This window comes from Mustela putorius, unplaced genomic scaffold, assembly GCF_011764305.1.
Source record: "Mustela putorius furo isolate JIRA1106 unplaced genomic scaffold, ASM1176430v1.1 tig00003834_pilon_pilon_pilon, whole genome shotgun sequence".
NCBI classification, from domain to species: Eukaryota; Metazoa; Chordata; class Mammalia; order Carnivora; family Mustelidae; genus Mustela; species Mustela putorius.
This window is the reverse complement of record NW_025421987.1, coordinates 136,321,627-136,333,786: the sequence shown is the minus strand read 5'-3', so window position 1 is coordinate 136,333,786 and position 12,160 is coordinate 136,321,627. Positions and strand designations below refer to the sequence as shown.

The 12,160-nt window shown below is 44.8% G+C and overlaps 1 protein-coding gene across 2 annotated transcripts in view; it reads right to left on the bottom strand.

Moving 5' to 3' along the window:
• Nucleotides 1–1,632: 1,632 nt before the first annotated feature.
• EXOG (exo/endonuclease G) overlaps nucleotides 1,633–12,160 on the bottom strand; it is a 30,536-nt gene continuing 20,008 nt past the window's right edge. For both annotated transcript variants that reach the window (XM_004759343.3, XM_004759342.3), the window contains exon 6: nucleotides 1,633–6,342. In XM_004759343.3, coding sequence (XP_004759400.1) covers nucleotides 5,881–6,342 — 462 coding nt within the window. In that variant the 3' untranslated portion in view covers nucleotides 1,633–5,880. The remainder of the gene's footprint in view (nucleotides 6,343–12,160) is intronic.

Sequence of the window (12,160 nt, the reverse complement as noted above, 5' to 3'; positions counted from 1 at the left end):
AGGGAGCGCACGTCATGCTGGCCATACTGGGCCTGGAAGCCCAGGCGCCAACACCTGTGCTGGACCGGCAGTGGATGGCAAGGGATTCAAGGCTCCCTCAGAGTTGGTGGGCAGACGGGGGTGGAGAGAAGAGGAGGGAGGACCCGGAGCGCAAAAAGCAAGAGGCCAGCTTGGGAGGTGGTAGGAAAGGAAAAACTCTGTTCCCCTAGGTGGCCTGGAGCCCCAGCTGTGCTGAGGCCTCAGACGAGCTGGGGAAGCTCAGGGAAGCCAAGCCACAGCCTGCCACTATCCCCTCACTCGTAGCCTTAGAGATCATTTGGGTGGAAAGGCCCCTGGCATAACCAGAGGTGGGACAGTTCAACTCCTGCCTCAGGAGGAGCCGGAGCTAAGAGGGGAGGGGAGGAAGGGAGGTAATTCCAAGATCCTGGTTCAAGGGAGAGGAAAGTGTGGGATTCCCCGCAGCTGGAAGACCTAATTTTAGCTCTGCTTCCCCAGGACCCAGCACATGAAACCCCCTTCTCCTATCTGACAGTCACCTCCTTGCTCCCATCTTCCCAGCAGGGCAAGCTGCTTCAGACCAGACACCGGGCCCCCGCAGAGCCTGAGTAAGGGTGCCGCTGGGGAAATGCCCTGGGAACCCCAGCCTACTGGAAGCAGTGCCCAGCACGCGGCTGTTATGAGACACAGGCCCCTGCTCTGCTCTACTCACGCAGCCGGCTGGCCCCCAAGCACAGAACCTGGGCCTTGGTGGGAGACCAGTGCACCTGCCTTCCTGCCTCCTCTGAGACACCTTCCCCGCAGCTGTCCTCACTGTCCTCATCTGGTCTCACGGGTCCCTGCTGGAGAACTGACTCACAGCCATACCCTAGTGTCCAAGTTTCCCAGGCCTCTCACCAAGACAGTGCATACACTGGGACTTGAGCAGATTTGTTGGTAACTCCAAAACATTTTTTTAAAGCTTTATTTATTTGAGAGAGAGAGAGAGAAAACACAAGTAGGGGGAGGGGCAGAGGGAAAGGGAAAAGCAGACTCCCCTCTGAGCAGGGAGCCTGACAGTCGGGCTCAGTCCCAGGACCCCAAGATCATGACCTGAGCCAAAGGCAGACACTTAGCTAAGCCACCCAGGCGCCCCAAACTCCAAAACATTCTTGAGCATGAACTATTTCCAGACCCCTCTGGAGGCCCCAGAAAGGAGTCAACTCCATTATTTGTCTGCTTCTAGGAAGTTAGCGGGACCGACAGGGCCAAGATGAGCATGAATGACTGGATTACAAAGCAAATTAAAATAACTCCAACAGCTTTGTGGGGGGAGGGCAAATGTTAGAGCGAGAGCCCGAAAACCGTCCTAAGTTACGCATTCCTGGAGCTTGTTTCCTCATGTGTGAAATGGTGGGCTGAATAAGCTCTGATATGAAAGCACTTTGCAAACTGCAGAGCAGTGAGAGTTGAAAGTTTGGTAGCAGCATATCTAATGGTCTCAGGACTGGGGAGACGCGATTGCTTCCACCTGGCCCAGAGCCCAACACCATATTAAGATCAGGCTCTGTCCTTCACCTCCTCAGGACATGATGACCTTCATCTGTCATTGTCTTGGTCAGTTCAGGCTGTTATAACAAAATACCACAGACTGGGTGACTTATAAACAAAAGAAATTTATTTCTCACAGTTCTGGAGGCTGGGGAGTCCAAGATCAAGGTGCCAGCAGGTTCAGTGTCTGATGAGAGCCCATCTTCTGGTTGGGCCAATCATTGTGCAGTATCCTCAAATGACAGAGGGGCAAAGGAGTCTGGGGTCTCTGAGATCTTTTATAAGGGCACTAATCTAATTCATGAGGGTGGAGCTATTCCCCTGCCAAAGGCTCTACTTCCTCATACCTTTAGGAGGGGGTTAGATTTCAAGGTATGAGTTTTGGGGCCATACATTGTCTCTGGTAGTCACTGGTAACAGGCTACACTTATTGAGGACTTAGCTTATTCAATTCTCAAACGATCCTGCCAGGCATCTTCAACCTGTTCCCATATGAGGAACCTGATTCAGGACAAGTGAGGTCCGTTGCAGGAGGCTGCGGTAGGTGGGAAGCTGGGATGGGGACCCAAGTGCACCTCTGTACATAGGGAGGTATCCAAAGTGCTGGTCCAGCCATGCTGTGCACACCCAGAGATACAGTAAGCACTCTTACTGTCCTGGGGTGACTCACAAGCAAATTGTGACAGAGACTTATTTTTGCACTGTGCAATCAATTCAGTGTTTCCCTTTTTAAAAAGAACTAGAAAAGAATTGAACTTAGAAAATATCAGAGCACATTATTGTCACATGAATCTTGTTGGGTGAGTGTGTGAAGCAGGTTGCCATATAAAATGAATTTTTTTACCAATGGGATCTTCCGTGGCTCTGTCTCATTCAATGTTTTTAACAGACACGTTGAACTTGTTTATCTGATCTGCAATCTCAAAGCTGGGAGGCAGAGCTAATATGTCAGATGGCCAAATCAGGATCATCAAGAATGCAAACTCACATAAGATGGGGAGAAATTATAATGAAATGAAATCTTAACAGTAGGGCATACACATAACCCCATATTTGTGTTCCAAATATTGACTGTGTGAGTGCATGATGGGGAAGTGACTTAACAACAGACCATGGGAAAATGACCTGGAGCTGTCAGCTAGACCAAGTTCCACATGGACCATCAGGACTGTGAGAATAGTGGAGCGTCCCTACTAAGGGAGCACTCAATTCAGCACTGCCATCACTGTGTCTGATGCTTCTCCCAGATGTGGCTGCCACACCATAAAGGCCACATAACATCGTGATGGTGGCAGGTCAGAAATCCACGAATGCCCCGCGCATTAAGCATGATGCCCAGATGTCTTTATGAGGTTCCTATCTCTAAAGGACTATCAGGTGAAAGCAGGTGCCAGCCACCTCTGTGTACCTGGGATGGCCATTTAGGGCCTGTCACTGATGAGTAAGTTGCAGGGAAAGTTTCAGCTTAATGTTATGAAGCTCAATAATAAAGGAAAGTGGGTACCTGGGCACCCAAAGCAATGGAAGAAAGTTCTCCTTTGATAGTCAGGAGCTCAAAGCCCACCTTCTGAGAGGACTCCTGTCTAGGGAATGTGTGTGTCGGTGGAGTGGCAGCAAACTGGGGCTTGGTCCAGTTCCAAACCCTGGAGAGTCATCAGAATCAGCAGTGTGGCTTGTGTTAAAAAATACAGGTTTCAGGGGCACCTGGGTGGCTCAGTGGGTTAAAGCCTCTGCCTTCAGCTCAGGTCATGTTCCCAGAGTCCTGGGATCAAGCCCCGCATCGGGCTCTCTGCTCAGTGGGGAGCCTGCTTCCTCCTCTCTGCCTGCCTCTCTGCCTACTTGTGATCTCTGTCTGTCAAATAAATTAAAAAAAAAAAAAATACAGGTTTCAGCTTCACTTCTGACCTACTGAGTCAAAATCTTCAAGGGTGGGGTTGAAGAATCTCTATGTTTTTGAAGCTTACTAGGCAAACTGCTCTAGATTAGCAGAGACTAGACATGACGAGATACAAGACACAAACCATGGCTGAGGCCTGGATATTTAAAAAAAAAGTTTAAGATTTTGGGGGGAAATCTAGGCAAACTTGTAAGACTTTGTTCATTAAATGATACTGAATTCTTGACAAATTTCTTAGATAACAGTATTCTGACAATACAGGGGAATGTCTTTATTCTTAGATGATACAGATCAAAGTATTAAAGAATAAAGTGTGTCTACTACTTCTTTAAAAAAATCAATGAATTACTTTTAAATGGCTCAAGAACAGAAATGAAATGGGACAAAATATTGAGGGGAGAGGACATTCTTAACTCTACCTTCAACTTGCCTGGAAAGACATTTTTCAAAATAAAGTTGGGAAAAATTAAGCTAGCTAGGCCCCTCTGACGAGCCAAACATGAGGCTCACTGGACAACACAGCCTCTACTGTTTCAACTGGCCTGAGAGCCTGGAGTCTGAGGTCCAAAACTGACTGCACCCTCTGTGGCTTACACAGCTAGAGGTTCTCTGTTGGACAGTGTCACAGCTGACTCTTGAGTCCTCCATGTGGCACTAGGCCACAGTGACCCCTAGAGGTACTCTGCACACAGGAGCACACCAGCCCCTAGGTTATAATGCCATGTCCAGGAACACTAAGAGAAGTCCATCCACACATCCCCACTGCACACCCCAGATTACACAGGGTCCACATCAAAGATCGGTTCATGCACCTGACCTGCACTAATGACCGACAAGTCAGTTCCTGGAGGAGAGGCTGGACTGGAAAAGGCAGCACCGGACCCCCTGACGGATAACCTCCGTGAATGACATCCAGGAAGGCAGGCGGGAATGAGGTGGGGAGCAGTGGCAGGAATGAGCAGGAGTGCCACAGCAGATGTGAGGCCCCCCTGACCAGTTCCAGCAGAATGAACGGAAAGACCAAGCAGGATGATGGAGTGTGCCCAGAAGACATAAGGGCACACAGGTGCAGCCATGAAGGACTGAGCAGGGATAGCTTCAGGGATGTGCTGCTGATGTGAGCGACAGCGACATGTTCACAGGAATGAGGCAGGGTCATTAAGAGAGTGGGGGCTGCTCTAGGCTGAGCCTAGCCCCGCAGGGGTGTTCCTTCAAGATCACACTATGCCTCCCCTCCGGGCGTTTCTAAGGCCTGACAGAGGGGCAGAGTTTTTCAGCTGTTTGTCAGTTGTTTGAAGGTCACAGTGCAAGATAGCAATGCTGGCCTGCAGTAACAGGCTGGGACACCTGTCCTACGTTAGCCGCATATGACACTGGTCAAATGTTCTCAATCCAGAGACCAAAGAGCCTGGAATCTCAAATAAAGATGTGACTGGGGGCAGGGAGATCGGGGAATAACCCTCACCTGCAGTTGGGCTTCTGGCAGCAGAGCCCATGAAGATGGCTGCAGCCTTCCCCTTGGCCAAGATACTCCCTGAGCAACACTGGACGGAAAACAGAATCCCAGGCTTTGTTTCTTCCCAAAGAGCTACGTACAGAGTGTTCAAGTCAGAGAACATTCAAGACATTTTGGCTCAATGGCAGACAAGAAACCAAACCCCTCTTAGCAAGTGGGCCCAAAATCACCAAACCCATGTGTATACATTTCTAAGTCAAAACCTCTGTGTCTGGATTACTTCAGTCTGTCATGCTGTCTTTCTTCTTGGCCCCACATGCCTACCTCTGTGGGTTACTTCTTTGGAAAGGTGAACCTTGGACAAAATACTTAAGCTTAATTTCCTTACGTGTAAAATGAGGACAGTGGTATTTACCTCAGAGAGTTGCTATAAGATAATCCATGTAAAGCACTGAGCTTAATATACAGAACACACTAGGTGAGCAGAAAATGTCACTGAGGGCTTCTACAGGGCAGAAATGGAGGACCAGCAGGTCTGTCAGAGGAGCAAGAAATGAATACATAACACAGTAATACATGTGGATAGGACAGCCACAGAGGATATCTAAAAGCCATCTCCAAGACCAACTCAGGTCCTAGAGAAAGAAAACATATAACACTGGGCTCCAAGACACCTGAGGAGATACATCAAAGATAATGCATGATTCAGTGGCACGAAAACAAAATGCCTTCAGGTGCGAACATCCAAAGAGAGACAAAAACAGCATTGTCCTGTGGTCAGAGTCCTCTGTGAACCTGACACAAGATCGGCATCCAATCTGTAGATCTTACAGTTTCCTTAATAATTAGTTCCTGTGTTAAATAAAAAACTGACAGAATTTTTTAGATCTTTCATCTTTTGGGGAGAAATTTAGTCTGAAGTTTAGGATTTCATCATTTCTACAAAGTAAAGCCACTAAAACACATGAGCCTGAAGAGGACACATCTTCGGAGAAAAAGACTAAGATTGCTTTCCCTCCAGGATTCCTGACTGCTCCTTAGCTTTGAGTTCTTCTAGTTTCTTCTTATAGCAATTCATGAAGTAATCATCTGGTTCAATCCCTGCATTCTTCAAATTTTCCATGACCTTTTCCAGTCTGAAGACTGATCGGGCTCCCTCAACTTTTCTTGTGCTCAGGTACAGAGTGAACTCCTGGAAATCCAGGAGCTTACAGGTGTCCACAGAGCAGATATTCCTGATACCACTAGTTCTATCCAAACGAGGGAAAAACACCAGTCCTGATAACTTCTCCAGGTCCTGAAGACTCACTTGGAATTCACTTAACTGGGGTTGGAAGCCAATGGCTTCATTGGGAACCACGAAGGCCCCTAGTGCCAGCGGTTCAGTAGACATTGGGCTTCTGCGAGCCAGGATCACCTTATAAAGGTGCGAGGGAACAGCCACATTATCCTCACCAATCACCTAAAAACAAAGCAGCTGTGTTAGCAATGCTAACTGATGCTGGCACTTCCCAAATTTCTCCTAAAAAGATTTTCAACACATTTCTGTAAAGACCATTTGTAAATTACCCCACCAATGAATTTAAATTCAACTGTCAAAAGTAATAATAAACCAAAATACAGATTCACAGAGAAGATGAGAATCTAACAGGTAGATTCTGATTACAATCTTTAAAATAATGCCACCCCAGGGGCACCTGGGTGCCTCAGTGGGTTAAAGCCTCTGCCTTTGGCTCAGGTCATGATTCCAGGGTCCTGGGATTGAGCCCCGCATCAGGCTCTCTGCTCAGCTGGGAGCCTGCTTCCTCCTCTCTCTGTTTCTGCCTGCCTCTCTGCCTACTTGTCTGTCAAATAAATAAATAAAATCTTCAAAATAATGCCACCCCAAAGAGTAGAGGTCACATCCTCTGCTCTGACTGTAAGACAAAGGGCAAAAGAATGCCCAAAAGAACAGGCAAGAAAAGCTGTTTCATCACATAATCAGAACTTCTGGTGATCTCAACATTCAAAGGTCAAAACTCCCAGCTTGAGATATAAAAATATGGCCTTAGTTTATCAAATTCGCTAGGGAGCTAAACAAATAGCTCTCAGAAAAGCAGCCAGACACACTACATCGGTATCACTAGCTCCAGTTTCGCCTAGACTGGCTCATTTTAAATTAAATTAAGTAAATGTAAATGTTGCTTGCTCAAGAGTTTTGCACACTCTTGGGCCTATTATCAAAAATAGAACTTCTGAATGTGCCCTCAAACCAAACACTTTGGAAAGATATCCAGACAACAGAGAAGCCAGGGTCAGGCCTGCAAACAACTTGCTTGCCTATGTAGGTTGGCTCTAATGATGAAATAACATTATTATGGAACCTTTTCAAATTTCCTTCCAATTGGCTTAAAAGCCATATCTGTTTTCTGAAAAAAGAAAACTGAATATCCATTTCCTTAATGGTCTCCAATAAAATGATACAATCCAACTACAATAAGCATATGTACTACTACCCCTCCCAGGCCCTTCCTCGGTCTGCATGGGCATTCACTCCTGATCAAACCTGACTGCTGCCAGAGGCTGTGATGGGAGCCCAGATAAGGCAGAGGGATGAGAGCTACAAGGATCCTTTCCTGCTTTTTTCCAGCTTCTACCTACATGGCACACAGCCCAAGAATGCCATGGCTATCTGCTGTCTGGCACGCATGAAGGTTCCATTGCCAAGACCAACTGTGGGACTGCAGGGAAGCCCCATATACAGGACTGATTTCTCCAAATACTATCTCTCAAGTTAGTAGAAGCAGCTGGTCAGAGCTCATTTGAGAGTAAAGTTTATGAACATACACAATCTATAAGCATGAAACCCTACAGCCCTCCAACAAGTCATTTATGCAGCTAGGAGAATGAACATACTCCTCAAGAAAAAATACTGAAGGTGAATTCTATGGAGGTCCACAGTTAGGCCACAGGTCACCAACAGATGTTACTGCAACAATACAACTCAGAGGGGCTATGGCTGGCACTGCTGGAAACACAGAAAGGAGAAAGATTTACAGTGAATGCCCTAGTGTCTTAAGAAGTTTCCCATCTAGAGGAGTCAACCCCCACTGCTTTCACGGGAGGCAGAATGTGGTCAGATGGCAATACAGGGCACAAGACAGCACTAAAGGAAACAAGGGACCGGACATGAGGGCACAGCTACAGCTGAGCCATAGTTCACAGTGGGGAAGAAGTTTAGTTGGGCTTCCAGGGTTAGCTGGGGAGCCAACAGTTAAGCAAATCCTTGATGCCACCTGGTGGACATCCTTCATCACTGCATCACAGCCTCAGATTCCCAAGTATTAGGAGCCCTCCAAACCATTCACTTGATTGTTTTCTCTCCTCCTGGACTCTCTGCCTACAAATAAATTACATATCAAGAATAATTAATGGTCACACCCATCGGCTGCCAACCAGGGCTTCTAATCAGAGTAATTAAACTCTAGCCAGAAGTATAGAAGTTTGACATTTTAGATTTATGAAAATAAATCATTTCTATGAGGTTTTAAAAAACCCACACAATAGCTAGAGGATGTCCAGTACTACTTTTAAGAATTCTCATGGGACACAAAAATTCCTACTAAGAACCAGAAGGCAGAATCATTTCACCTATGACCTTACAGTATTTCAACAAGGAGCTGTAAAATACTATCCCTAAAAATAAAGAGAAAAATGAAAACTTAGCCTCTATCTTCTCTGATTCAATCTGCTTTGTTCTTAGGAAGTAAGCATCTATAACCTGTTAAAATAGGAACTGGCAACATTTGGAAATTCAGAAAAGCCACTGTTTTTTCCTTGAATTTATGACTTAAACAAAATCCTAATTTTCAATCTATCTTCTTCGTAGACAACTCAACCTATGTAATAAAATTCTCCCAATTCTGGGAAAACTAGAAGTCTTTCATAAAATGTTTCTAGAAACTGCTAGGGACTGGAACCCCAGAGACCTGGTCAAGTCCTGGCTTTGCCACAAGGCTGCAAGTCATGTCCACTATCTTCCTTCTTCATTCATAAAATAGGTAATAACTACCTTCATGCTCCCCATCTCACAAAACAGTTATGATGAAACAAAGACACTTTAGTTTCCAAAAGAAAAAAAAAAGGGGTTTTAAAATCCACAAGACCTATGAAAAAAGCAATTTTTGTAGTGGATGTCATTCAAAAGAAAAGATGTAATTGCATTCGGTACAACAGATGGTTCTGCTGAGGGACTCTGGGGAAACACAGCATCAAGCAAAATTAGACAAGTTAAAGGTGGACAACAGGTTTCAAGAGGAAGCAGGATGGACACAAATGACACCCTCAGCAAAGGACTTGGGGGATGAACACATACCAAGTCTTCAGTATCAGTAAATCAGCAACAATCTTTGTCATAGAAGATGTAGATATAAAAGTACTTTATAGAGGAAATCCTCACTGCTGTTAAAGTAGCAAAAAGTACAGAACTCTTGTCAGGATTGTAACAAAAAACTGGAAATCAACTGTGTGTAACTAGACAACACAATATACACAAGAGCCATAAAGGTGGCATGCACTCACCACCTACAGTTAGTTTGCATACGAGCTGGCCTGAGGTTTCTTTCTGTCCAAAAGACAGAAGCAACAATTTGCTCTCCCCCGCCCCAGCACCACACACACAGGACTGGGCCTTCACACTGACTCAGTGCCAAAAGAGCCTGGCAACAAAGGACATTCAGGCTAGGTGTGCCGGTCATATACATAGAGCAACTGTTATGTAAATAAAATTAACCAGCAGCACAAGGAAAATACATGTACCTGCTACAATCAGATAGATATATTTGGTTACATTCCCCTGGTAGGACCAAAAAAGAAAATCCAAAAATAAAACTGTTGGACACATCAAGAGACCAAGCCCTTAAAAAGTCAAGCCAATCAAGTGAAAGAAATCATGACAGTGTGATAAACAGGGTCTCCACACCTGAGGGGACAGAGGAACAAGGGAAGAAGGGAGTCAGGACATGCGGGCAAGCTGGTAAGCAGGTGGTCAACCCTGTGTGGCACAAGCCTCTGGAGGAGCTTGTGCAGCAGTAGAGACCAAGGGAAACTGTGCTGCTCACAGGGGGTGTCCACGCCAGGAAAGGAGGCTGGAGACTGACTGCCTAGTCACAGGATAAGAAGCACCACCCTCTCAGACTGTCGATTCTACCTGGAGATGGAAGGTGGGAGTAAGGAGATACTTAGCCAGTAAAATCATTTATTTTTTTCAATAGAACAAACACAGAAATGAACAAAAGCTCTGCCTAAAGAGAAAACAGGAGATTTAAAAAAAAATTACTCCCGATAACTTCAGGTAATGCCTCATGATTCCTGGAGGCATGTTTTTAATTTCCTCCCCCTCTAGGAACAGTTTGGAATTAGTTTGGAGGGTATGCTGCGGAATGAAAACACAGACTGTTAAGCACTTCTAACATTACCACCACCGCCACCGAGTCGAAAAATTTAAAGCTCACTTTCTTGTCAGGTCAATTATAATGTTCAGGCCAGAATCTTCAGGTATGTTCACTTGTCTGGAATCAATCTCTTCTTGAAACAGGCCCATCAGGGAAAGCACATGGATGACCTCAGCTATAATAAAGGGGGTGATTCTGATTAGAGCTGTCAGAAGACTCACTTCTGATAAAATCACTGCTACTTATCTTCCCCTGGGCTCGCATTCACGCAAGTCCTATGAAGCTGGGATCCTTTCCTGCATATTCTAACAGACATTTCTGCCTGCCTATAAGGGATCCTCCTCTTGGCCCATTTTCCCTTCTTATTTTTGCATGCTAGCAGATATCACTTGCAAAGGCTCTCCCTCTTCACCATCTTCTACCTCCTGGCCTTAAGCTGCTGTACGGGAAGAGCACAGAACCCCTCTCCTACAGACTTTCAAGAGCTTTGAAGAATAATGCTACAGAAGAATTGGCGGCTCTCATACAAATAGACAGACTCATGTCTGGATCTCCCCTTTGATAATGACCAGCTATGTGACTTCGCCTTGACCCTTAGAAACCTCAACTTTCTTACCTATAAAAGATAGCCACCACTTCCTTGTAAGAACTGCCTCTGAGGACTGAATGAGACAGCATGTCTAAAACTGCTTGTCTGTTGGATGGTAGATACAGCCCTCCATTAACACCAGTTCACTTGCTTCACCTTCTCCACAGTATACACATACATGTTTCATTGCCCAGAAAGAAAACTAAATAAACACCCTTGTTTTTATATTCTCCTGAAATCAGGTTCAGAATATAGTTGTAACAACAGAATATAGTTGTAAACAAGCAATAAATATTAAATGGCTGGATCTGATAAACAAAACACTTCCCCTGGCATTCTGAACTGCCATACATAATTGCAAGACATTCCCTTGAAAACAGGAATTCACAATTCAAATATTTATTCCTTGAGAGGAACAGAATGGTTTCTAGGGCTTGGCCATGCTGTGTCCCCTTTCTCAGCATCACTAAAGGACATGGTTTTATCCACAACTGTTTTATTATGAATAGCTAGAGAACAGCCTGAATGCTTTTGAGCTGGGCATTTAAGGTTTCACCCACCCAGCCCTAACCTTTCCTTTTATTTTTGTCTTCCTCCCTATATGAGGCTCTAAACCAGCTGTCTGAGGAACTTACTGTTGTTCATCACAAATCCTACATTTTCCTCTCTTGGTTTTGTCTCCCATGTCTCTTTTCCTTAACCAAATTTTCCCAAGTTTACATGCATGTATGTGTGTAAACACATTATGTATAAAATGTTTGGCCCAACTAAATTCTTAATATGGCAGGCTGAAACCATTTTTCCAATTTAATTTACCAAAGGATATTTTGCTTTCATGCTAAAAGATACACTACAGATTTTTAACTTTAAAATTCCACCTGAAAGCATTTGATCTGAAAAAATAACATCACATCTAACAAAAGCTGCATTACTACAGAGAAGGTGTTCATGAAAAACATAAATATAAGAAAGTAAACCACTTTGATCCAATTCTAAAAAATAAGAATAAAACACAATATCTCTCTCCAGGAAGATACACTCCTATCAACATTCACCTTTGCACACACATACACATAACACACACTAACAGGTAAGTGTTTCCTTTATGACGAGAGTCTATCAATCTCAAAAAAACACAAAGGAACAATAAAGATGAAGAAAAAACGGTGAGCCACTAAAGGCAACAGAATTTGTATACTATGTTCTTTGGGGCTCTCTCCACCCACTATAAAAGGCTAAAAATAAATGTGGTGAACACA